At 45.9% G+C, this 26649-nt stretch overlaps 1 protein-coding gene across 3 annotated transcripts in view; it reads right to left on the bottom strand.

Moving 5' to 3' along the window:
- Window positions 1–26649, bottom strand: part of SYT9 (synaptotagmin 9) — a 196051-nt gene that overhangs the window by 28190 nt on the left and 141212 nt on the right. Inside the window, exons 5-6 of one of the 3 annotated variants that reach the window (XM_058688101.1) lie at window positions 25676–25847; window positions 23460–23589 (exon numbers count right to left, since the gene is read on the bottom strand). In XM_058688101.1, the coding sequence (XP_058544084.1) occupies window positions 23460–23589; window positions 25676–25847 (302 nt within the window). Of the gene's footprint in view, window positions 1–23459; window positions 23590–23685; window positions 23897–25675; window positions 25848–26649 lie in introns of those variants that run through there. The other 2 variants (XM_058688103.1, XM_058688102.1) reach the window with 2 other exon arrangements.

Below are 26649 nucleotides of genomic sequence, written 5' to 3'. Positions count from 1 at the left end.
AGGTCCCCAGCTCCATCCCTGAAGAGAAGGGGTGTTAGGTGCAGGTTCTGGGCGGTGAAGTCTGTGGAATGATGAGCAAATCTAGGCATCCCCAGGGGTCCACTACAATTCATCCATTCTCTGTCTCTCTGTCTCTCTGTGTCTCTTTCTACTTTTCCTCACTAGACCGTGCTCCTGGAAAGTGGTATGTGTTTGTATTGCTGAATCCTCAGTGTCTAGACATTGCGTAGTACAGAGTGGCCCTAAATAAATGTTTATTGAGTAAGAGCATCAGTAAAGCCATCAGAGCACTGAAAGGTTACCTGCAGTGATGCTGATGGCCAGGGGAGGGCAGCAAAGGGCAGCTGAGCTGAGGCCAGAAGCCCAGGAGAGGGCTATCTGCTCTTTGGTGATCACTTGGCATTGAGGCAAAAGTTCTATTATTCATGTGATCATTTGGGGACATGGAGGCAGCAGGATTGAAGAAGACTGCTGACAGAAGTCCAGTGAAACCCAGCGTTATAAAGGAGGGAGACCAGTTTGAGTGGGCAGCTAGAGAGGGTAGGGGCCAGTGCTGGAATAGAGGTATGGGGAAGGAGAGGCTGATGGCCAGGATCTCAAGGGAAGTAGTCTAGGCTCACAGTGTTGGCAGCACAAGGCCTGTGCAGAGTACCTTCTGGAGCTCCAGACTTACTCTTGGGGCTTTGACTCTGGTTCTTATAGTGACAAGTGTCCTGGAAGTTGGGCCTGATACCATCGACAATACTGATTTGGGCTCAGGACCAGTAGGAGGAGAAGGCTAACACCAGATCGGGCTGCGTGGAGGGAGGTCCCTGCTTGGTGTGGGAATAGGCAGAGTGCCAGATCATTAGAAGCGCTCCTCATCTTGGTCAATTCTCTCTGGTGCAGAGTGCTGACAGCATATGCAGAGTCGTGACAGGCAGCAGGTGGGGTGCAGGCCATGGCTTCCTGCCAAGACCACCTCTCACCTGGAGAGGTTCTCAGTGGGGGCTGCTGGTCCAGCAGATGTGGGCTCCAGACTTGATTCGCTATCCTGTGGTGCTCATGTTGGCTAGAAAATGTTTCCAGGAGGGCAGACAACACTGAGCCCAGAGCTGTTGTGGACAGACATCAGGGGAATGGAGGGAATCACAGTCGGAAGGTTAGACAGACATCACTAGGGGAAAAGGAGATGGTGTTTTTCGCCAGTATGAAGAAGGGATTCTGCTTGCGATTGGAAAACAGTGTCCTCCAAATCAAGGAAAGCCCTCTGTGCCTTGAAAGATGTCACATGGCCAGTTAACCCAAGTGGTAGGTAGGACACACATCCCTCCAGGATGCTTTAAGTGTCAGGAGCTTTGGGAGATCCTTAGCCCATGAGAATATGAAGAGGCACATAACCTCATTTTTTTTTTTTTTTGAGCAAAGCTTTGATGAAAGCAAAATTGCTGCATGATGCCTCAAAGTGTCTCAGTTGTAGAAAACAAGTAACCCTGAGTCAAGTTCATGGTTCCGTGAAGGAGCCCAGCTTCCCAGTAGAGACAGAAGACCAGATTTCTAAGTTCAGATCTGGCATGGGCCCCTCTAGGAAAGTGGGGAGGTAAGCAAGTTTCCATATTTCTAGAGAGTGGAAGTGCAGTGAAGAGGCAAAATGGTGGGGATGAGGTAAGGTGGTAAGAGAGAGACAGAGAACAGGTATTAAGACAAAGGCAAGAATGTGCCGTCCTTACTTCAGTAAAGAAAAACCTTACTGAAAAGGTTTTCTTTTCAGCCTTTGTACATACACGTCCATTTAAGACATCAGTGAGTATATCTTTCTCTGAGTCCTTCCCTTACTACCATTTGTGACTGCGTCAGAACAGCATTTTAGAGAGCTTCTCAAATACACTGAGTCTCTCTATCTAGGCTCCCAGCAACTGAAAATGTGTACCTATTTTTTTCTTCTGAGTTTTCGAAAATCTTAACTCAAAAGCTATGACAGAATCTGACCATATCCAAACATTATCTCTTTCACTACCATGATCTCTATGATGATGCAGTAATTTTCCCTGAGGGCCTAATTACTTCTACTTTGCCAAAGAGTTTTTATTTCTCAACACATTTTTTTTCTCCTTCTCTTTCTTATTTTGATATAGATTTTTTTCTGACCTGAACTCACTGTCTACATTTATCAGAAGATGTCTTGCGAAGCACACTGGTAATTACCTGCCCAGCACTAACTCCCCCCTAATTTCCTTCCTCCTAAATGAACCTTGAATTCATCAGGTTTCCATTTCTCCCCCACACACCTATGTATCTCAAGGGAAGAGGATCCATCTCTGGAGTTGGATCTGTTTGGCCTACATAATCCCACTCCTTTTGCCAGTGACTGATTCAAAACTTGGCATCTTCTGGCTAATGACGTGTAAAGGGAAAGTTTGCTGGGGGCTTGAAGAATATTTTCCTTTTCCCAACAGAAAGCTAGAAGAAGCACTTTTTCTTCTGGTTATTTACATGTCTAGACTTGATGCCTGGAGTGGCAACCATCTTGCCACCAACCTGAAGATGAACTGAAAAGGGAAGATGGCCCAGTAGCCCAGAAAGATCCAGAGTTCCTGATCCTGTCACTAACCACAGCTCCTTAGCTAAATGACACATTTCTCATTGTTTAGCCCAGTTTGTGGCAGGATTTTGTTCTTTACATCCAAAGTATTCTGATACATCTTGCCAGCAAAGCAACTCAAGAGGTTTTTAATCAAAGAAGACTTCCAGGACATGTCTCTTTGGTGGACTTCCTCCCTCATGCTGAGATTTTGCCTTTGTACTAGTGCTATGATTTGCTTTAGGAGAGCATTGCCCCTCTGCCTGCGATACTCCGTTCAAGGGGTCACTCTGCTAAGCTCCACGTGTACCCTGCTCCTTGAGTTTTCTGCCTCAGACTTTCCAGGCAGGTTAATTGCCACTAACCTGACCGTTTTAAGTGATCTGCTGGCATGCCTGGGGTCCACAGGCCTTGCACTGGATCATTGTGCTTGTTCTCTGTGTGGGATACATTAGAACGCTGGAGGTCACTTCTGGCTGGTCTTCTGATCTTACCTCCCATGGATCACTGACAACCACTGATGCCAAAAGTCTTTTTCCCACATCCTACTTAATATCATCCACAGGGACTAGTCTGGTGTGTTATCTGTTTTGTTGTGTTGTTTCCCTTTTCCTCTTGGCATTCCCTTTTTAAATCATCTTGATGGGATTAGCTAATCAATAGCTAGTTCCCCCATGTCTTTGTAAGATCTGCATTCTTGGCTAAAAAGCATTTCTTCTGGTATGTTAAGCCATGGCTCAGAACCTCATCTAAACATCAGCCTGATTTTTTGCGGCCAACTGTTGATCATCTTTGAGGTATTCCTTCTAGAGTTCCAAAGGACATGAGGAAGAATAAGGAAAACACCATTTACGTTCTCAATTCCTTAATTTTCCCACCCCAAAATCATGATCTCTGAAGATGTATCCATGTTTCCTCCTAGTGGTTTGTCTATGGTTCATGAGAAACAGTAAGTCTGACCAATCTCAGCTGACTCTTTATTATACTTTATTGACTATCAGGAAGCCATCTTGCTATCAGATCATTTGGGTCTATCTGTAGCTGCCTCACTACAAGGAATCACCAACCAGGCTCTTTTTAAGCTCCTTCCATGCAGCTTTCTTTACATTCAAGTTTTTGTTCTTCATCTGTGTTTCTCTTCCAGAAACTATAGCTTCCTCTCAATGGTTTAAATCTCCTTTCTCTTGTGTGTTATTCATTCTTGCTTCTTCCCTATTCAGGGAGATTTCCACCATTCTCAGGTTTCATCTTGATGAGGGAACATAAGGCAAGCTGAGGTCAAAGCGCAAGCTAGTACACTCCCCCCCCCCCCCCCAACCCCAGGTGGGATGTGTGTGATATTCCTCAGGCACTCCTGGCTGCCCAAAGACAAAGGAAAGGTCAGGAAACAAATGGTTAAATTGATAGTCTCCATCAGTTTACAAATATCTTGGTACAATTACAAGAAAAGGGCAATCTTATCAATAGCTAATCTCCAGGAACTCCCTACTGCCTTAAAGATAATGCTTTGCTAGAGGGAAAACAACCTTAGCTTGACAACAGCTAGGCTTCCAGTAATCTGTAAGTCTTTAGCATATGGAAATACCTTTAAGAAACTTCCTCTTGACTTTATCTCCCCCAACTCCACAGTATATAAGTAGTCACTCGTCATAACCCTAATGCAGCTCTTTCTGACAATGGGTCCTGTCCCGTGCCTTAATAAAATCACCTTTTTTGTACCAAAGAGGTCTTTAAGAATTCTTTCTTGGCCATTGACTCTGAACCCCCACCACTACTCCAAAACCTCATCATTATGCACAGCTAGACCATGGCAAACTATGTGAAAACACTGAGTGGCCCAAATCCAACATTCACCAAATGTACTTATGGGTGGCCCAAGTCCATACATGTTCTGCTGCTAAGCATTTGGGTTGTGAGTAATAAAGGCTCACTCAGAGTAGTTCCATATAAAGGTTAGCTAGGGGTGGTGGTGATGATTTCTTATGAAACCACTCATGGAGCAATAATGGAAATGGACTTTCACAGAAATTCAAGAGCAGGCACCCTGGTAGGAGTAGGTCCTAAGACCAACTGAGCAGGAGTTTTGTTCTGGGTCCAAGGTAACCCCTGGAACCTCAGTATCACAACTTCTAGATCTTGGCTCTGGTCCATTATTAACCTAATTCAGCTGTGCTCTCTTCTTTCTTTATTGATTGGCTTCTTAATCTTCTACTGAGCATATAGTTCTACTCACTACCATTTCAGCATACTTCTAATGTGTTTTTTCCATGGCCTACCAAGACCTCTAAAGTCTCTCTTCATCTCATAGTTCTGCTGATGCCTCATTTTCTTGATATATCCAGGGTCAGTGGCAGTATCTAATGGACCCAACCCACCTGGGGGTATCATGTGACCACATCATATGTTGCTGGGCAGCTCATAGACAGGCTGCTGGGAGCATGTGCCCCTCTTGATCCAATCATCTCTGGCCATGAATACATTTTATAAACGATGGTGTTTAGAACTGTCTCTTCAACAGATGGTAGGGGGTGGAGCTGTGTGTGCATGCAGCGGAGGCTCAGACGGGGCAGGCACTGTGAGTAACATACTCAGTGCAATTCCCTTGCAAGGCTCTGCCTCCCATCTGCTCCGTGTCTCACCCTTGCTTAATCTTCCTGACCTCCAACTTTGAAGTCTGCTCAGCCTCTCCAGTCTCAGCTTACTGTTCCACTTCTCACCTTAGCCTGTCTTCTGATTTAGTGTTGCTGGACTGAAGCTCCTATGGCTTGGCCAGGGGGTCCACTCCCGTCAACCATTTCCAAGTAGCCTTGGTAGGTAAAACCCAGCATTCCTGAGCCTTGGCCACCCAATGTGAAATCAGACATGCTCCTCTTCTCTCTCAGCCAACACTCAGTTCCAACACTGGCTCCTCTTAGCTTCCTTCTTATTTTCTGGAACAGAGAAAGCTGCCCAGAAGGTTAAATTCACATTCTAAGTGAAGATTTCACACCATTCTCTTCTATGGTGTGTGCATGCCTCAGTGTCTCAGTGTCTCTAGTGCCTCTTGCTTGTAGGATATCTTCCATTCTCTCTTGGAACTTTGTCTTCTCTATTAAGCTGGGTTTTTAGGAACATTTTTCCAGACTATTTCATCTCTTCCAATGTCTTAGAGTTTGTCTAATTAAAGCCAAAAGGGCACAGTGAGTATTTGTACTCTGAGTTGTGAGGGACAGCCTCTTGCATCAACATTGAGCCCTTTAGGACTCCAGAATAAATGCTCAAAGACTGTCCACAGCAGGACCTGCTGGAAGTGAATGGAGGTGGGGGCTGTGAATTAGAGCAGGGAGGAGAAGACTTAGCAGGAAGAAGATTCTGCATCAAGGCTGATGCTGAAATCAGAGATGAGGTCTAGGCAGAGGTGTGGCACGTCCTTCAAGTGTCAGGGGTGGGACGTGGGATGTGCATGGGAGGACAGGGAGTAGGTCTCTGATCTGAGGGGCACAGTTTCAAAGTGCAGAGCAGAGCATCAGGAAGAGGCTGGGCTGTTCCAGATAATCTGATCAAAGTTGATGGAAGAATAAGAGTAACACCTAGATGCTGGCAAAAGGCTCAGCAGGACCCAGGTGGAGAAAGATGTCCTTTCAAGGCAGAGTCGGGTTGGAAGAGGGCAGGGTTGCTTTTAGGACACTGGAGTGTGCAGGAAGTATGCAGAGGACACCTGGGGACCCAGAGACATGGTAAGAGAGGAGGCAGGGGATCACCTGGGCCTCAGTTCTGCTCATTAGGGAAGGTAGAAAGGGGGCATTGCATAGATGCTGGGTGCTCTGTGCAAGGCTACTTGCAACCCTGCCTGTGGAGTGACATCTGTTTCTCCAGGATGGAGCCATGCTGTGCCCGAACCAGGTGGGAGGAGCATCTGTGTACTCTGGGAGAAAAGCTGGGTACAGGCCCAGAGCCCTGTGTCTCCAGGCTAACGCCCACACACCCATCATCCCTTTTCTCTCCTGCATCTTTGACCTTTCCTTTCCACTGGCCTTTTCCTCAGCCTATAAAAATGCTCAGATCTCTTGTTGCTGAAAAAGAAAATCTCACTCTCAAAAACTTTCTTTGTTCTCTAGTGATTGACCTGTCTCTTGCCTTTCCATTTTGGCCAAGAAACTTGAAGGAGTTGTCTGTGTTTATTAACTCCTGTCTGTCACCAATCTGGATGCTACCAGATACCACTTCTCTGCTGAAATGCTCTTCTGGAGGGGAGGAGCCATACAGACATAAAAACTCAGGGCAGTCAGCCCAACCAACCCGTGGATACAGAAAGACAAGAGCACTCTCTCTGAAGACATTTGAGAAATTTGAAGGAAAGCAGAGAGATGGGCACAGTAATGAGAAATGATTTTAAAATGCCATTAAGTTTAATTGGACATTGACTTGAACAGATTTTTCTAACCTTTCTTTTGTCCTGGCCTGCTCTGTGACATCACCCTGACACTGACTGCCTTAGTGTTATGCTGTCCCCTTGGGCCCCTCTCCAGTCGTTGCTCCCTCGTCCATGCCTTGTTTGGAGGGCACCCACGTGTCTGAGTGCCCTGATGACTGCTGTTTCAGAGTTACTTGTTCAGTCCTCACTCTAGGCCTCAGCAGGAGAGGGTGGCAATTCCAAGAATCAGCCTGTGTGAATGGACGGCCCTTCTCTTCTCTGTAGGGTCACAGCTGAGTCTGCATTTTCTAAGGCTGATACACAGGCCACTTGGAAAAACCCGCAACCTCCCCTAATTCAGGGAGAGCTTTCGTTGGTCAAGCTCAGGGCTTTCTGACATGCTCTTTCCAAGGGATCGGGACTTAAAATCAGGCTAATTAGCCATTTGTCAGCAGACTACGGGCATAGGCATTTTTACTGCAAAACTGGGTGAAAGAATCTGCCTCCTTCCCATGGCCTTGGGCCCAGATTAGAATCTGACTGGCTCTCAGTTAAGAAAAGGGTAGGAGGTAGGAGTGCCATGTGAGCATGCACATGTGTGTCTGTGCATCTATGTGTGTGTGGTGGGGGGCAGTGGATGGTTAAAATTAAAGTAACTTAGCTGTGAACATTATATCTTTCAGAGGAGCATCTTGTAGAAGGTAATAAGCAAATGGCACACTGTGTCACATGTCACTGCTCTTGGCACATGCTGAAACTCCTTCATCCCTCCCCTGTCTCCTGTCAGGCTCTGTCCTTTCATCCTCTCCCCAAACACCCTATCCTTTGTCTACTGTTCCGTGGCTCAGAAGACGTCAGGACCATCCATCTGGTCAGCAGAGCAGCCTGGGTATCATCCCGAACTCCTCTCTCTTTGGCTTCCCGTAAACCTTGGCAAGACTTTCTTCCCACCTCCTCCTCTACTTGTGCCCTCTTCAGGCCTGAGCATGAGCATAGCTCACCTTGACCCTACAGCTGTGTCTGCCTCCAACCTCCTCCCTCTTGCCTATGCTCCTCCAGATGGTCAGTGTGATCTTTTTAAAACATGGATTTGGGCAAGCTGTGCTCTTCTTCAAATCATTCCAAAGCCCCCTACTGCCCCAGCAGAAAGTCCACATTCCTTATCACGGCTGAACAAGCCTTTGCCTCCCTTTTGGACCTCATTTCCATCCCTGTGTACCCTGTGTTTCAGACATCCTGAATTCCCTTGCTCCAGGCACCAGCCTTCCTTCCATTCACATCTCCATGCCTTTGGATGTGTTCATCTCTCTCCTTCACGTTCCTTGTCCTCTTTGCTCAGCAGAAAGATCCCTACTCATTTTGCAGAGCCTGCCCAAGTGGGCCCAGCATGTCTCTCTGGTACCAGCCTTCTCCAGTGGGTGGCTGAGACTCTCATCTACACTCCCTTACAAATTTTGAAAACAGTGATTATACAATCTCCAGTCAGACCTCCCCAGTAGACTCCTTGAAAATGGGCACCGTGTCCCCACACCAGGCAGGAGTGAAGGAGTCTATGCAGAGACGGTTACCCCAGGGAACTCTTTTGAAGCAGTGATATACACATCCAACAGGAATCGCCTCTTCCTTCCTTCTGTGGCTTTACACAATGTTTTTCTTCAATTATAAACACACAGTTGGTGTCTCTGTGCTGTTTAAGCAGTGTAAGGCTAAGTACAGATCCAAACCAGAAGGTTAAATACTCGTGATTAAAAATAACCTATATGTGCTCATGCACATGAGACAACACAGACTCAGGCATGCAGTGTCCTATGCAGAGAAGTAAAGCCAGTGTTTCCTGATTAATATATGTGATGAAAAGCCTAGAATTCCAGTCTTTTGGAGAAAAAGCATTCTGGATGGACCTACAGAATGTAGTTATGTGGTTATGATTCCACATTTCCCTCTTAAAACTGCATCAAAATTACAGTGGTCTTTCGAAAGGTGCATATCCTGTTACTCCTGTGTTTTTCAGAGTGTGAACTGTGACCCATCACTGACTGGGTTTGTGAAACCTTTAACGGTTGTGACCAGTATTCTTGTTTTAATGACAAAATTGTTTTAAAAAATGCATCAGATGTATGTGTATTATTTCATGAAACTTTTGTTTCAGTTTTATATCTGGTATGTCATGCTGTAAAATGTATTTCTTACTCTAAATCTAAGCTAAGATCACTTGAGGCCACTGCTTTATTATTTAACAATTGGGAGCTTATTGAAATATGGTGCCACCTCCTTGTGATCTCAACATCTAAGTCTCTGGGTAACGCTGGAAATCCCAAAGGCCAGAGAGACGACATGTTGGGACATCCTTGGAAAAGTTACCTTATTTGAGCGCTGCAAGAAAGAGCATCAGCAACAACCAGCGGCTGCAAGGCCGCTTTCCTACTTGTTCCAGACTTGTGGAGCATCTTCCACTGCCAGAGACTATTCTGGGCATGTTCATATATGCTGAATCATTTAATCACCATGGCAGGTATATAAACTAGGTACTGACAGTCCATTTTTGTCTAGGAGGAAACTGGTGTCAGAGAGACCAGGGAATTTGCTTGGGAGCAGCAGTCCTGAGTGGTGGAGTGGGCGTCAGGCACCGGTAACGCAGCACAACCGGGCTAGCCCATTGGAAAGTGGGACTGGTCATGCCATTCTCTTTGATTCAGTGATTTTGCTCTCCACCTTTTCTGTCTCCTTTGACCACAGTAGATCTTGCATTTATCTGTTCTGCTCTTTCAGTTTCCAAATTAGATTGGACTTGCGGAAACCGTTCACCAAAACAAAACAAAACAAGACAAAACGAAACTACCTCCCCAAACTGGACACCACTGTGTTAAACAATTAGTTTAAGCATTTCGAGGAATGCTTAAATTTGCAAAGAACTAACTTAAATTTGTACATTTACATATGCATATAAACAGCAGATTACAAATAATTTAGAATCACGTAGGACCTCCACGAACCCTTGAGTCCAGGGGCCAGACCCAACAAGTTCTCATATTACACTCCAAATGCAAATCTATGTCAATCCTACTGAAGACTTCCTGGAGCTATTAAAGGCTACCTTGTTTCTGGCCAGCAAGACTGAGTCCAGATCTCACTGAAATGCCTTTCATCTTCCACCATCCTCCCCTCTTCCACCAGGTTCCTTTCCTCGCGGTGGGCTACTGCCCCACAAATCTCTCCCCCAAACCTCCTCTTCCTTCAGCTTCTTCAACCACAGGCAGGGCCCCTTATGCAACCTCCTGCCCCATCCCACTCAATAGGTACTCAGCAGGCAGGTCCCACTCAGCAACACAGAGCTTTAAACACAGAGGTCACCTAATGTTCTCTGAGTATGGTGGGCTGGGCATGGTGGAGGGGGCCCAGCCTTTAACTTTCTCCTCCCTGGATGGGGACCCTCTTCCCTGGATGGGAATGGGCGAAGCCCTGAGTCTGATCCAGATCTGCTTATTCTTTCATAGCCCTGGTTCCCCAGCATTCCCTGGCTCATGGAGTCCCCTTGTGGTCTTTGCAGCTGATTCACTACGTAGAGTTAGAGGAGTCTCGGTCTGTAGTTGCTCAAGGACTCTCATAAAGCTCAGTGCCATCCAAGCTGACTAGAACACAGGGCTCAGCACTGCATTTCCAGTGCTACTCCTATTATTAATGCTGTCCCTAGTTCCTGCTACTGAGCAAGTCCTTATGCAACAGGGCAGTGTCCTGGGGCTCCCATGAACTCAAACACAATCTCCAGACAGTGAAGGAAGCTGCATATGTTCTGGGGGCTTTAGAGAACTATGGCTTAAAGCAGTAAGAGGAACATCTTCTGGGTTGAGTGGTCCTTGAAGACTCCCATGTGATTCAAAAGTCCTTTTCTTGCCTATTATTCCCTTTTTTGCTTTCAAGCATCTCCTCTGGCAGCAGCAGCTGGAGCTAAAAGCTATTTCCCTGTAACAAAGCACAGCTTTCCCAAGGTCCTTGCTGTTAACACTTTGGTGCCCGCTGACATGTGAGAGCAGCAGCAGGATGGGAGGTGGAGGGGCAGGCGTGCTGTGTGGGATGGCTTAGATTCTGCTGGACTCAGTGAGTGAGGGCAGCATCCCAGGTTTCCCCTTGTTATCCTGAGAGTGGAGTTTCCTCAGGTTTCCTGAGAGTGGAGAGTAACTATTTCTTTTGCTACAAGGATCTCCAGATCCTTATTCCTGATCTAAGGTTAGGTTCTAGGTATGCCCACATTCACACAATACTTTGGTTCCATACTTGAGAAGCAACGGAACTATCACATTATTTTTAAGCAGCAGCACACAAGCCATTAGCGCCAATCCCAGGAGTGGACATCTCGCAACTTGAAGGAACATAACATTTAAAATGCAAGCGAAAGATCAGATTTCGTCATTCCCAATTACTCATGCTGTTGATATCACCCTGTAGGCTCCATCCAGGTGGGGAGGCAAAACTGTAGCTCTGTGGCTGCCCTGCCCTGCTTCAAGGTCCTATGATGCAATCTTCTACAGCACGGGGACCTCAGTTGTCAACCCATTCTAGAACCTTGTGTGCCAAGATGAGTCAAACTCCACATCCTTTGCCTCCACTATCAGGTGAACCTCGCCTGCCAAGCTGAGATCCTACTTGGATCCTAGCTCAATCCTAAAGGTTTGCCATGAAGACCTCTGCCATTATTCTCTCTAAACAGAAGCCCGCCCTGATCCCTGCACTCTTGGCTTCTTTGTTAGAGGTTGAATCTGCAGCTACAGTCACTGCCACTGGAGGGCTCCACTCACTACCCCTAGATGGAAGCTTCCAGAACTAAGAAGGGAGTACCTGATGCTCTACCTTGATATCTTAGCTATGGACTCTGTGGGCTCCCTGCCCATCTTCTCCTTGTGAGTAGGTGTTGCCTGTTCCAATTCAGCTCTGTTCCTCAGTGTGACTGTAATTCCAGGCAACAAAGAGAGAATGTAGATAAGCCACAACTAAAACAGCACTCTGAATCCACATCTCCATGCCTCCTTCAGAGACTTCATTAAGCATTAATGACACGAAGGAAAATTCAGAATGTTTACACTGCTTAACTTGAATCAATTTGATCTCTTTGGATGGCATTTTCTTGATTGGTTTTATGATCTTTTCTAGTAAACCTTCTAAATCTGGACATTTACTGTCGGTATGTATAGTATTTAAGCACTCTCCACTCAGATCCTCAGCTACGTGGGGAGAAAAAAAAAAGTACATCTTTGTTTTCCTAACCCTCATTCATAGCTGCTTCTCTTTTGATAATCTGAGCACAACTCACGGTGGTACTCCCTAAACCTACAAGTTAAAATTGCGCTTTGTAATTGCTTTGTGATTTTTCCCCATTTCCTTATAACATTTTTAAGCATTTCAATCATCAATGTCATCACATTTCATGTTCTGAATTTGATTTAAAATGGGAGAAAATATGTAACTCTACCACTATTGATTATAGGCTTTAGCCTGTGAGCTTTAGCTCATAAATAAAAATAAAATTATAAGAATAGGACTAAAAGATAATGTTAGAGCTGCTAAAATATCGCTATTAAAAGAATATAGATTTTTATTTTCATTCTAAACAGAACTGTAGTACACGGTAGGGGACATCAACAGGAAATGACAGGCATGTGACTGATCTTCATTGCTGAGGAACTGTGTCTTTATCAACCCAAGGGAGCCACCATAAGCTAGAGAGCTGCCCACAGGTCCTGCAGGTTCAGGCAGGGTTTGAATTTCCCTTTGCAAAATAAGATACAAATACAACAGGAAAGCAGATTTCCCCCTCACTTTATACAGCATTTGCATGTCATTAAGAGCAGAAAGTCTCTCTTCTGGCCATGACTGTTTCAACATGTGAGCTAAGCAATCAAACATTGACAATGTTTTCTTAGGAAAATTTCACTGAACGTCTATCATGTGCCATGTACTTTGTTAGATACTGGACATACCATAGTGGGCAAAACAGAAGAGTGGATCTCGTGGCAATTTTGGGAATGGTTCTCTTCACTCCAAAGGAACACCAAATGGGTCAGGAGTGGATGTTTACCAGTGTCCCAGAAAATATATTTGTTTTAAACAACAGAAATCCTACCTCATATTGCTTACATAGCAAAGGGAATTTATATGCTGACATATCCACAGAGGTAACACTATGTTCAGGAGTGGCTTGATCCAGCCGCTTGATCAAGGGTCTAGATTCTTTTTCTTTCTCTATTCTGCCATCCATGGGGTTGGCCTCACCCCATGCCCGGATCTTCTACAGATTTAAAAGGGCCACAGCTGCTCCTGGGGTATACGCTTCTTTGTTTACATCCAACAGGAAAGAGACAGCATCTTTGTCCAAACATTCACACCAAATGTTGTATAATCTTCTCCAACTGAATCAGCTTATGCAGTGCTAATCCCCCATGGATGGTTTGAGTGGTTTAGCCTCGGACCAGGTCATAGTTTCATCACCGAAGCCAAGGAGGGAGCTACGCTCCCTAGAATCCCCAATCAGAGCCATCAAAAAGAAGGTCTGATGCTGGGGAGGCAACTAATTAACACTCACACTGTCTGTGGGCACCTGCAGAACTGGGCAAAATCCTTGTCAGCTCTCTTGCTTCTTGTTCTTGGGATGTGAGAACTAAAGCCATCTACCCCAACACAGCTGTCTACAGAACACACTCTACGTCAACTTGACTGTAACTATTCTACTGTCTTCATTAACACAACTTTACTATTCTTGGAGAGTCTTGCCACGAGAGATTAAAGTTGTAAATAACATCATTGCTTATTACAGGGAATTCTCAAGACCATCGAATTCTTCTTTAGTATCAAAAGACAAGTTTATGCCCCCAAACTCTTTGAATTTTAGTCTCACAATCCTCACCTTGCTGTGTCCACCTAAATTATAACCTCGTGATCTTTATGGAATCCTAACCAAGCTCCCCCGTTCCGTAGCAGGCAAGCAATAAACTCAGCTTTGCCCTATTAACAGGATGTTCTGGTGATATTTGGGAGGCCGCAGTCAATAGGCACATCTCCCAAAAGACTCATTTCCAGGAGCAGTGGCCTTCCAGACATCCCCCTCCTCTGCCAAGATGCATCACTCTTGCTCCAGGCCCATCAACCCCCAAGTTCCCTCTTACCCCTAGATACCACCTAGGGGTGTGGCTCTTTCCGAGGCTGGCCGGAACTCTTCCGGTGCATTTCATCTATGGGGGAAGAATTGGCCCATTGGCCCACTGTATAAACTGTCACCTCTGAATGCCACTCCTGGAGATGGAGATTGCTGAAGCCTCAAGCCCGTTGTTAACCACTTTTTATTTAATTGCTATTCAAGTGTGCAGCAGGTGTGCTCCAGGGCAGAGACTGCTGGGGCGAGGTCATTTGTGAGAGAGAGGAGAGTCAAGATGCAATTGACTTTTTGTTCAGGCAGAAATGTTATTTTCTAACACACTGTTATTATCTCTTATAACTCTAGCGTTGCCCCAAATGTTTCCATGTTTTATATGATCACCAGCTTTACAGATACTCAGAAGAACCACTGGTTTTGCATCCCAGCTAAAGATGAAAAAATGCTTAGTGTCTTTTTTTTTTTTTGATAACTAATTCAATACAAGAAAGAAGACTGCTTGAGAAATACTGAGTGCTCTTGGCTTTGTTTGCTGACCATTTCTTCCACCAGCTGGAAATACAATGCCTCATTAACACTAACCGTGCCTACTTGTCCAAACGGCACTCTGGTCACTTGTAACAATTGGCACAGATTCCAAAAGGTTTGTTAACGTTCTTCAGATCCCAAACATATAGCATATCTTTATGTTCTTTGCAATTGGTTTTGCTTCAGTGGTACTGCAGGTGTTTATGGATACTGGCATGCTAAATCTCACCAATAAAAATAGTTAATTTTTTCCAAAAAAAATTTCAACTAAGAGTCCTTTATTTTATCCAAAAAATCATTTTCTTCTATTTTTTTTATTTTTTATTGTCGCACGTAGGTGGAGTGAATCATTACATTGTGTAAAACTGCTGCTAAAGTGTTTCCCTGTTGAGAAAACTAACTTATGGATTAATGTCCTTGTCCCTCCTGATCGGTTCTCATTCAGGGTGCAGCTGTCTACCCTTCACCACAGACATCTCGGTGCTGTTTCTGCTTCCTCTGTCTCTTACAAAAGAAGACACTAAAATACTCCAGAACCCGGCCACCTATGTCAGCTCAGAGGGGTCCTTCAAGATTTAACAAGGTGTCTCTTTACTGTTCTGAATATTTTTCATTTTCACTCAAAATGCAAAGCTATCATCACCAGATGCAGTTTGTGATGAAAGAAAGAAAGAAAGAAAGAAAGAAAGAAAGAAAGAAAGAAAGAAAGAAAGAAAGAAAGAAAAGCAACAGGCTCCAATGGAGTCACTTGTGCAAACATCCCGCATCATCAAACAAGGACTTAATACCTAGCCTACCTGCAGTTCAGCCTCTCCCAGGAATGTGACCCGTAACCAATCAATCTGGATTTATCTGGTCAGTAGCACTAGTGAGGTATTCTGCCTGACCCCTATTTTCCCCCGGAGGAAGGTTATCTTACCTGAAACAATCCACTTTTTGCTAGAGCAACTTCCTGCTTCATTCACCTCCTTCTGCCTACAGAAGGCTTTCATTTTGTACAGCTCTTCAGAGCTCCTTTCTATCTGCCAGACGGGAGGCTGCTCAATTCATGAATTACTGTATAAGGCATGTAAGATCTTTCAATTTACTCAGTTGAATTTCGATTTTTTAAACAATGGGAACAAAGTGAGGAAATGGCCTCTTCTCATATCCTCCTTCTAAATGGAAAACAGTCAATCAAAACGTACAGCTAAATAAATTAGGGCCATCTCCATTTGAACAGCCCCCTGCAAGTTCTGTGTCAGGACCTTTTACATCTTTCCTTGAACTGACTTGTACTTTGAACTCCATGGAAAACTGTGGAACTTTAGAACTAAAGGAAACCAAATGCCATCACAATATGCCTCATTCATTCATTCTTTCATTCGCTCATCAATACTAATTCAATACCTATGTAAGAGGGATAGTATTTCCATTCTCTGCAAATCATGTTGTTCCATGCAATGAATCAATGCCATAGACTGCTATAAGCCAGGGCAAATAACACAAGGTCAATTATCAGCCAGTCCCTCATGAAATAAGAGTCTGGAAAGCCAGGCCTTGTTCAGGGAAAAGAGATACGTCTAAATTCCAAATGTTCCCTTTGCATGTTGAGAGGAAACCATAGAGATCTGAACATAAGGCATAAGTAGAGAGGAGTCATGTTATGTATAAAGTAAGTGTAATAGAAAGAGTTAGGGGTTTCCCCAAAAAGAAAGACAAGATATAGCTTTAGTGACTTAAGAGAAGTCATTCTAGGTACCCAGCTAGTTTCCCCCATCTGTGCCTTACCTGGCTCTAGTAGCAGGAGCACACTTCTAGAAGAACATCCTAAGAGATATTAGAATTACAAAGAAATGCAAAAACCTCAGTAGTTAAGGATTTTAAGGGAACAAAGGGAATGTAAAAATCACTAGTCTCCACCAGGCCAGGAAATAGCCTCACCCTATCAGAGACAACCAGTGGTAAAACTCCCAGCGCTGGTTCAAAAGTAAGCAAGGCCCCGCCCTCCTTACCCAAGAGAAGGAGCCCCAAACCCCAGTCAGTTTATACCTGCTCTCAGAGCATACCCGTGTCGACAGTTACCTCTGCTTCATTATAATGTCACAGTATCAGCCTTAAATGGAGCACAAGCTTCTTCAACATGACATAGGATGAATGTATAGGCATGTTTTCTAAGTACACCTACACAACCTTGTGGCCTGCCTTCACAAGTGTTGACAGAGCTCCCCTCTCTGAATACTCATCCTAAACTCTAAATAAAAAGAACCTACTCATCCTTGCTTGGGATGGGGGGTGGTCATGACTTTGGAAGTTATTCCCTATGATCTCCTTACTGGCTGCAAACAAAGTTTCCTTTCTGTGAAAACTCCCCCTGGTGTGGTATCTACCTGTAACTCACCAAGGAGCAAACTCACATTAGTTCAGTTACAGAAGATTCTTCCAGCTGGGAGGAGGAAGTAGAGAGCTTTGGCAGAAGAGACAGGGAGAGGGGAAGACAGGATCTCCTGTGAGGCCCTGGTTTCACCCCTCAGGCCTAAAATCCCAAGTTTCAGGTGGATTGAGGAGGAAGCTGAAGGTGGATGTGTCTCTCTACCAACATGAGGCCAGAGGAACAACGTAGAAATGGCCATGTGGGGCACCTGGCTGGCTCAGTGGGTAGACAGTGTGACTCTTGATCTTGAGGTTGTAGTTCGAGCCCCATATTGGGCATGGAACCTACTTAAAAATAAAATCTTAAAAAAAAAAAAGGCCATGTAACTCAATGGACATGCAGAGGGCGTCTGTACTGTCATCAAGTCCCCTGAAGCTCCTATGTGTCTCTGATGTTTGGAGGGTGTGGAAAGGAGGGGACTATTGGCTGACAGGGTTCCAGGGGTTCCAGCAAGTGGGGAAGTGACCCCGTACCAAGGGGTGCAAAAACCTCCTAGGCCAGGCATCAAGTGAGAGATGCTGTCAGACCTCAGAGATCCTCAGGGCTGGCAACAACCACATTCAGGTTTGGCCAGCCTCAAAGGGGCCGAGCTCCCACAGAGTAATCAGGCCTGGCTTGGGCTTGTTCTGTGAGGACAGGTAGCAAGTTACATCAGCAGGGATCCTCAGCACAGGCAGAGACAGTGTGGTATCTGATGGCCAGAGACAAGAAGGAAAATGTCCCCTGTCAGGTGAAAGCATGCAGTCCACTCCTGTCACAAGGCCTTTAGGCTTCCCTACACCTGGATGGCAGCTTAGGAAGGAGGAAGGAGAGGAGACTTCTAGAAAGAAGGGAAATAGCTCTGGTAGAGAATTTAAGCATTATATTTGACTAAATATTTATCCCAGAGATAACCTAGAAAAGACCAGAAATCATTAATTAGCAAGATCAATTTTTTTTTTTTTAAATATTTTTTTTTTTCCAACTTTTTTTTTTTTTTAATTTATTTTTGGGACAGAGAGAGACAGAGCATGAACGGGGGAGGGGCAGAGAGAGAGGGAGACACAGAATCGGAAACAGGCTCCAGGCTCCGAGCCATCAGCCCAGAGCCTGACGCGGGGCTCGAACTCACGGACCGCGAGATCGTGACCTGGCTGAAGTCGGACGCTTAACCGACTGCGCCACCCAGGCGCCCCAGCAAGATCAATTTTTTTTTTCCCCTTCCTGTTCTTTACCAGGATGGTATTCATTTTAGATAATAAAGAAATTTACATTTTCTTACACTATTTTAATGTACTTCAAGTGCTTCTGGTTCTCTCGGTTCCCATCCAGGCCAAGTATTTTGTTGTCTGAGGCACTGAGATCTTCTGTTGGATCATATTCGGAGGGGGGGGGGGTGTGTGTGTGTGTGTCACCACATGCAGAAGATACTGTGATAGCATGTGGCCCTCCAGGTACAGACTCCTCATTTCCTCCATCACTATCTGCTGACACACACATTAGGCTCATGCTCAGCTCAATGACCCAGTTTTTGGGCTACCCCTTCACAGGGCAAAGCATGTGATTGCCAGCCTCAGTTCATCCCTTACTTATCAGAACTGAATTCACGGTATTTCCAAAGACCAGCAATGGGGGTGCTGTAGGCACCTCAGGTACATCCTGCTTCTGTGTGGCAGCACTTTCCAGGGCTCTCCCTGTCCCGTCCTTCACTCCACACTTTCCCCTACCCAGTCTCAGTTTCCTTCTCTGCTAGCCTAGTCCTCACCTGGGCCCACGTCCTGCAATAGACGCCAAGTCCTCTGATGGGAACCTCATCACCTGCTTGGTTCTTTCTAGCCAACCCCTCCCCGTTGTGGAGAATCACTTTTGTTTCTTCAGTCTCTTGTAAATAACAATTTCCCCAAAGTGCTAAAGCCTCTGAGTCCCTCACTTCAAAATCTGGGTAGCACTGCGTTTCGCCTGCGTCAACGTCTCCGTCCTGCCTGGGCCCTTCTCAGGAAGCTGGAAGGAGCACTGGCTCACACTGCAATGACCCCTGGGGCGGGGGAAGACACCTAACCCAACCAGAGCAATCAGATGCCTTCTCCCGGTGAATGTGTGTACCTCGCAGACTTCAGGCAGGTTCTGCGGGGCACTTGATGGCCACTATCTAGAACTGGTTTCAACAGCCTGGTCGTGTAACTCCCAGTGGCGTCTGGATAACTGATGCTTGCTGCCGTTCTACAGCTGTAAGCTTACACCTTCAAGAGGTTCCAGAGGGTGGTAGGTGAGTACTCTGGTCATACTGGGCCTCACTTGTCCCTCAGTTATGCCGGGAACTGCATAACTCTTGAGTTGTAGGGGGCACTGGGCTCAGTGAGGTGGCCCTGCGGACCACCAGACCAAGTGGGTGCAGAACCCCCTTGTATATACACACACATAGGAAAGGCTGAGCTTAGAGAGAGGAGACTTATCCACCCCTAAGCACAACGTGAATAGGACTCTGGGGTTTAGAATCTTGTATCGCCGCCCGTCAGGATAATGTTGCTGATCTTCACTATACATTCTGATTGGATATTCTCTCTTCTCTCTCTTTTAGAGAAGTAAAATTTTATTTAACCAAATGGTGTCTGTGTCCGGTCTTCCCATTACACCAGTTCACTGCTTGTTAATGCAGAGGTTATGCAGCACTACAGGGGGAAAGTGATGAAAACCTGAAACTATTTTTATTATTCTCGCCGGGGTTCATGATGTAGGCCAGCTCCACTCCAGAAGGGTGGGAAGGGTGCTGGGCTGTGACCAGGCCAACACGATCTTCTCCAGGATGTCAAAGAGTAGTAGTAGCTACTACTAACTGCTGTAGTGGGAGCTCCAAGAGTTCTACTACCTCCTGAGGCCCCCTGGAAGGGATATTCCTGTCCCCGAGTCCCAGGCAGCTGGCTCTAGGGGAGTCTGCACAGCATCCCAAGCCTTTAACATCATGGAGAGTGAAGGGAGCTGTATTGGCTGACCTTTGAGTGTGCAGTGAAGCCATCCAGAAACCCTGAGAGAGAAATGGATTTCTGAACTCATTGCCTTTGAAGACTCCATCTGCCACCTGCCCTGGCAAGGTCAGGGTGTGTTGGATGCAGCCCCGCCCGAGCCGGCTGCCAAATCTCTGCAGGGTTCCGGGTTCAGTCTTAACCTGGTCCCTCAGCCCCCAGCGGTGAAGAGCTTCTGCCAGGCCAGACTCCCTTTATACTAAATCCTAACTACCCCATAATCTCTCTCTGTCTTTCTCTCATTCACGTATACACACATGCTTATGTACACAAACACACACACGCACACATACACAAACACACACAGAACTGGGACTTAATTGCCATTTTTGCTTTTACACAGAAAATCTAAAGGTTCTCAGACAGTGTAAGAGGAGAGGAGAAGAATCAGAACTTAAGGGCATGCATCTACGTCTAGCCCCTTCCCCCCATCTGAGGGTGCAGGGGGTGGGATTTCCAGCCTTCCTTTTACCCTCCATGGCAAACATGATGGCTGAGGGTTCCATGAGGACACACGGCAGCCCCTCACCATGCGGGGCATATATAGTACTGACCGTAACAGAGAACCTCCCTGAGCGTCTACAGCCACTGTGGCTTCACTGTCTGATCCTCACAACCACCCTTGGGAGACAGGCGCTGTTAGGGGCCACTTTGCAGAGGAGAAAACTGAGATTCAGAAAGGGAGGAACAACTTGTGAGTGGCAGCACTGGGATCTGACTCTAGGTCCATCCAACTCCACAGTGAGTGCCTCTGACCAACGGCTCTGAGTCCAGTTCCCTCCTTCCTTACAGCTGTCAGCAAAGCGCAATGACCTCTCCAATCCTGCTTTTCATCTCATCTGGTACCAGTGCCCCGATTCTGTTGGCTGCACCTTTATTTTTAAAAGGGAAAGTACCGCTTCCACTCTTGGGATGGATGTAGGGTCCTGGGTGCATACTTCAGAGAGACAGGAAGCAACGGGGCAGAGATGGCCCCCTCTTCACTTGCCCCTCACAAAGGTGTGCAGGCACATCATTCTGGGGCAGCAGTTAAGAGACCATTGTTGTACCAGCTGAAGTCATTCTAGCTGCTGCAACACACGACTCCCAAGTTTCGGTGGTTTAACCCTAAAAACACTGATTTCTCACTTACATGGCTATCATACCCTTATTTGCAAAAAGTCAAGTGCCCAGGGTTTAGGGACCATCTCCCAAGCGAGCAAAGTCAGACAGTGCTTTTTCCTCAGGAGTGAAAAGAAGCCTCCAAGGCCCACATTCCACGCTTCCCATTGGGTACCATGCATGCACCGCCACTCAGGGTCCCGTGCACAATACACCACCTGTCCTCACTCCCCGGCAAGGGCACTGAGAAGGAGCTGCTGTGCACCAAACAGGGGCTCCTGTCTCAGCCCCACACCACATCCCTAAACTTTACTCCTTTCCCATCCTGGGACCTGAGAGGCAGAGAGCTCTGTGACATTCTGTGACACTCCTGATTACAAACAAGAATTAAAGTCAGCTGTGACTGAAGGGTACAAAAAGTCTATTACCACTGCTCTGATGGTCACTGGTACTGACAGACTCAGGCAGTATAATGAGCCCTCACATGGACTCCTTTGAGGGCTCCCCCCAGGAGCTGAAGAAGTGAGGGGAAGTTGGGTTAGCATATGACTTGCAGCTACTTCTCAGGTGATTCAGGGGGCCGTGGGTCTCCCTCAGGGATTAATTTTGAGTCCAGAAAAGAACGAGTCTTAACTTCACTGGCCCAGGGGCAGAGATATCCTTGGGGACCTATAAATTAGGGGGCCTTAGGTGCTGCTTGAATACACCCCAGGCCCTGAAGCTTAGAATCAGTCCATAGGTTCTATGCCGGTCTTCTCCGTCAGGCACCATCTCCAACAAAGGAAGACTGTCCCTTCCTCCCCAGGGCCCCCTGCCTCCCCAGGTCTGCCTCACCCGACTCTCCTGAATCTTGATGGCAACGGAACCCACACGACTGAGGTTTTGTCTTGGCCTCTCAGGATGGCTTTGCTGGGAGTAGAGCTGCCTGTACTGGAAGAATAAGAGGAAAGTTCTCTGCCTGGAACCCATGCTCCCTGGAGTCCCGTTTTCCAGGGGCTCACTTCCCATCACTTAACCAAGAGCAGGAGGGAAAATGCCTTCCTGGACAGTCTCACCTGCCATCTTTGTGCTCCTGTAGCACCTGATATGGATGTTAAAGCTCATGACTGTGCATTTTAGTGGTTAGTTTGCATGCCTTCTTCTGTCTCTTTTGTGGTCTACAAGCTCTTCACAGGATGGTTTCTTATTCACATCTATTCTCTTTACCTAATACGGCAATTGACTCTCACAGGTGATAAACGCAATTTATTTTTGCAATGCAATTTGCATTTTGCAAATTTGTAAATGCAATTTGTTTTTGAAAGAATGAGTTAGTACATAAATAAGAGAGGGTGTCAATGAGCAACGATGGATGGGGGAAGCATGAATGAGAAGTAAATGATGGGGGGGTGGTAAATGAATGAATGAAGGTGTGAAGCAGAATGATGGCCCACTGGATGCAAGTATTCATTCATCTCTTCTTCCCTGCACACAAACCCCGGTTTTTAGTTGGGACTATTTACACCCAGTAAAAGAATACATTTCCCACATGTGTCCATGCGACTAAACTCTGTGACTAAGTTAAATATAAGTAGATGTGTCACATGAGACATCAAAGAAAATCCTTTGAAAGAGAATGTGTGTGCTTTTGGATCTTGCCTCTTTCTACCTTTGGATGACCTGAAAAGATATGTTGGAGCTTAGCAGCCATGTTGTTCAATGAGGTGACCTCAAAAAAACCCCACACTGGGACAGTGAAGCAGAAAGACAGAAGTCTAGTTCTCTACTGTAATCACAGAGCCACTAGGCTGCCTTCTTCTGGACCTTTTTTATGTAAGAGAGATATAAATTTCTATTTCATTTGTTGTTTTGTCCATTTTTATCACATGTAGTTGAATCTGATATTAAACAGCTTGTCCAGAATCACAGGTGAATGCTACAGCCAGTCCTGGAATCCAGGCCTCCTCTCTCCTAGTCTCAGGTTCTTTCTGATGCTACACATAAGTCACTATATGGCGACCTGAAATTCCACACTCATCTGGATCCTGTAGACACCTTCCAAATGTCAACCCAAAGCCATGACATGGAATCAGAGAATCTTAGTCATTCTTGAAGACAATCAAAGTGAGGGATGAGTGATCAATGTCCAAAACCCACTAGACAGATGGGGAGCACAGACTCAACCTCAGACTGAATGCAATTTCCAACGGCCTCAGAAAAGGCAACCAGAGAAACCCATCAGTGACTGTAGACCCCGGTACATTCACCCTCTTGGTGTCTTCTGCATTTCAACAGTAAAGCATTTATTCTTCCACAAAGTGGAGCATGTGGGAGTAGGGTCTTACCTCCACCAGGGAATGCCAGTGTGCAATGGGCTTCCGAGGATACGACAACATCTCACTCCAGTGGTCTCTGCCCAGCCTCTCAGCTTCGTTGCCTACTTGACACACGCCGATGATCTCATTATGACCTACACTGTGAAAACGGCCCACAATAACTTTTTCTTAAAATTTTGGTATGTAAGAGCAACAACTACTCAAACCGAGAGGAATTAGGCAAAGGGTGGTTCTTTTCATTCCTTAATTTAAAACTACAGGACAAGCTTAAAAGCCAATAGAACTTGGGATCCAAGATAGTACTTGGTGGCACAGAGAGGAAGAACAGAGGTTAGCTGTCACACACCTGAGCTTTTGTAACACTGGCATGGCTTAGCTTGTTCCTGATGCATGCTAGGGATGACAACTCTGGTTCTAGAATGAGGCTGACCTCCAGGTCTTCAAACCTATGTAATGAAAAGGAGGCCATCTGAAAGGAGTTCCTTGCATTAATGGCTGCTCAAATTCCTATAAGAGGCAACTAAGTATGTGTAAAAGAGAAGTATTGGGTAGGGCAGCCATAGTCTGGAGCTTACAAAGGGGGCAGGGTGGGGATACTTCCTGAGTCTTCTTGCAACCCCTCTCTTCAGGGAATGTGTGTTCTCACACTCTCCCCTCCTTCCTTCCAAGCCCACCTTTGCTTCTTTGACCCAACTTGATTTCCCTACTGTAGAAAGATACTTAGCTCCTCTAACTTTAGGGCTAATATTTCTGAAACTTTCCCTGGGTAGGTGCCTGCCTTGGGGCAATCTTTCCCCTTAGCAGTTTCTGGTTAGAAGTCGCCTGTGTAACTAGAATGATATGACCCATCCTTTAACTCTTTAGGATCCGAGCTCATGGACTTTCCATTGTTTTCCTTCCTGCAAAGATGAGTAATTTTTCTCCTATTTGTATGTAGGGAGTAATGGCAAGACACGGGTGGGGGAGTGTGAAGGACATTTGAGTCTGTGCTCATTAAAATCAGTTGTGTGCAGAAGCCCCATGAATTCTGCCATGGATTTTTCCAGGCAGATTCATGAGTTTACTGAGAATTGAATTGAAGCAGAGCTCATATAATCAGATTTGTTGATGCGGGAATCTTGGCAATCGCTTGGAAAAAGCTGGCCTAGATTTCCACGGTTGGTGGGCAACGTCCCCTCCTGTGACCTGACACTACTGGTGTTGTGTTTCGTCCAGAGAAGACAAGATAAGGTTTATTGCTCCATGTGGGCTGTCACACCCATGGGCAGCTGAGCCAACCCATGTGTTCCCTGAGCTGGAAGACAGTTCTGTTTCACCTAGGCATCTGCTAGAAAGGGTGTTCAGGGCACTGATGCTGCGTTCGTGACATTTCAGGGGTATGTGGGAAAATTTTCAGCTACAAATAATATTTGTAAGATTATATTAGAAGTCAGAATGATTTTTTTTAAACTTGTGCCCAGACCACGTGGGAGGTTTCCAATTAAAAAGAGACTCTGCATTTCAGTCCAATGACTGGTTTAACATGTCTAATTCCCTGTTGGTACTTCCTTTGCATATTAAAATGACTGTTTTTCAAATCTGTCCTTTAAATACACAATTGGCTACAATGCAGGCTATAAATATCTCTTCTGTGCTGTATTAATTAGAAAGTCGAGCATCTTATACATTTTAATGTACCCTGTCATCCATACTGATTCTAGCATTTTCAAGAGAACATTTCTGTTTGCTTTCAGACTTAAGTGGATGGAAATGATCTTTATTAAACACACTTGGAGAAGGGAAAAAAATAACAGAGTTATGTATTTAGAAATGTTGATGGTGTGGCTAAAGTAATCACTCTGCTATTTTGAGTGGAATCTTCCCATGAAGGCCAGGCAGGATTGCGCAGGAGAAGATTAAGACCTGCAGAACCAGGTTTTTCCAAGCTGAGATTCTGGGGAGTATGCAGGAATGGAAAGGAGATGAGGTGGGGAGGAGGGGAGGATGGGGAAGGAGAAAGAAATAAAAAGGTGGAGAGCAAAGAGGCACTTGGGTAATATAACTCTAAAGCATGGTTTGGAAAATGGCGACTCCTTGCCAGTCAGCTTTCCCGGGGTGTCCATTTGACTCATTTCCTGCAGCCTGGGACACCAGCTAAGAACGTGTGGCTGCACTCCCCCTCTTCCCTCCCTGTCTTGGGCACAAGAGACATTTTCCGCCCTGAGAAAAAGCTCCAGGTATCTCACCGGTCATAGTCCATGACGGCTATGGACAAGTGGATTTGGTCAATGTTCTCGGGAGGGACGTCAAAGACTATGGCTTCGTTGTAAACGGGATTCAGAGTGTTCCTCTTGGTGGATGTTTTCCTCTTCTTCAGTCGTCTGCCATCACACATCAGTGACACTTTCACGTAGGGATCTGTACAACCATGAGAAGCGGGGGTACTGAGAGGATAAATGTGGATGTAGGGGGCAGTTCCATCACTGTGGAGTTCCACGGACTACGGGATGCAGAACTCCCTTACCTGCCTGTGGGCTGGAGTTTGGGGATTTTAATTAATAAGATGCCTGGGCAGTGACTACAGTTAGGATAATTAAGACATTCATTCAAGAAAAAGCACAGGACACTGTCTCCTCAAAGTGTGTGGAATTTAAAAATAGTGTGAAAATATCTGTTACCAAATTAGAAAATGTTCCAGCTAGAATTCCAGACTTGCCTGGCTGCAATGGGGAGAGATGCAGAGGTATTTCCAAGGCAGGAAAAACAGGCTGAAGGCCCCGACTCTGAACCACCCCAGACAGTCTCTTCCTAAACATCAGGTCTTTAGGAAAGGAACAGATAGAATGCCTAGACGACAGGGACAGCTTTGGGGAGTACAGGGGCTTCAAGCCCCAGAGCTGCCTGAAGTCGGGTTGCAAAGGGGGAAGCAGTTCAGCACAGCAGAGAAAGGACAAAGCTTGCTTATGGCATGACCCTGGCATAGGGTGACAGGTGACAAGCTCGGTCTCTGCTTCAGGTGGGAGCTCTCTGGTTCTACCTCACTATCCTTCTGCTCCATGGGGACTTCTCTTTCTCTCCTTGCCTGCACAACCACGTGTTTCCCTGACTCCCCACACACTGTCCAGGAGGCACTGAAAGGCCAGAAGGGGCCACATCTTTTTTTCTCTTGGAAAAATACTGGAGGCCAGTAAGTAAGCAGAATATACTGCATCTGATGTCC

This window comes from Neofelis nebulosa, chromosome 10, assembly GCF_028018385.1.
Source record: "Neofelis nebulosa isolate mNeoNeb1 chromosome 10, mNeoNeb1.pri, whole genome shotgun sequence".
NCBI lineage: Eukaryota > Metazoa > Chordata > Mammalia > Carnivora > Felidae > Neofelis > Neofelis nebulosa.
This window is presented reverse-complemented; position numbering and strand designations above follow the sequence as displayed.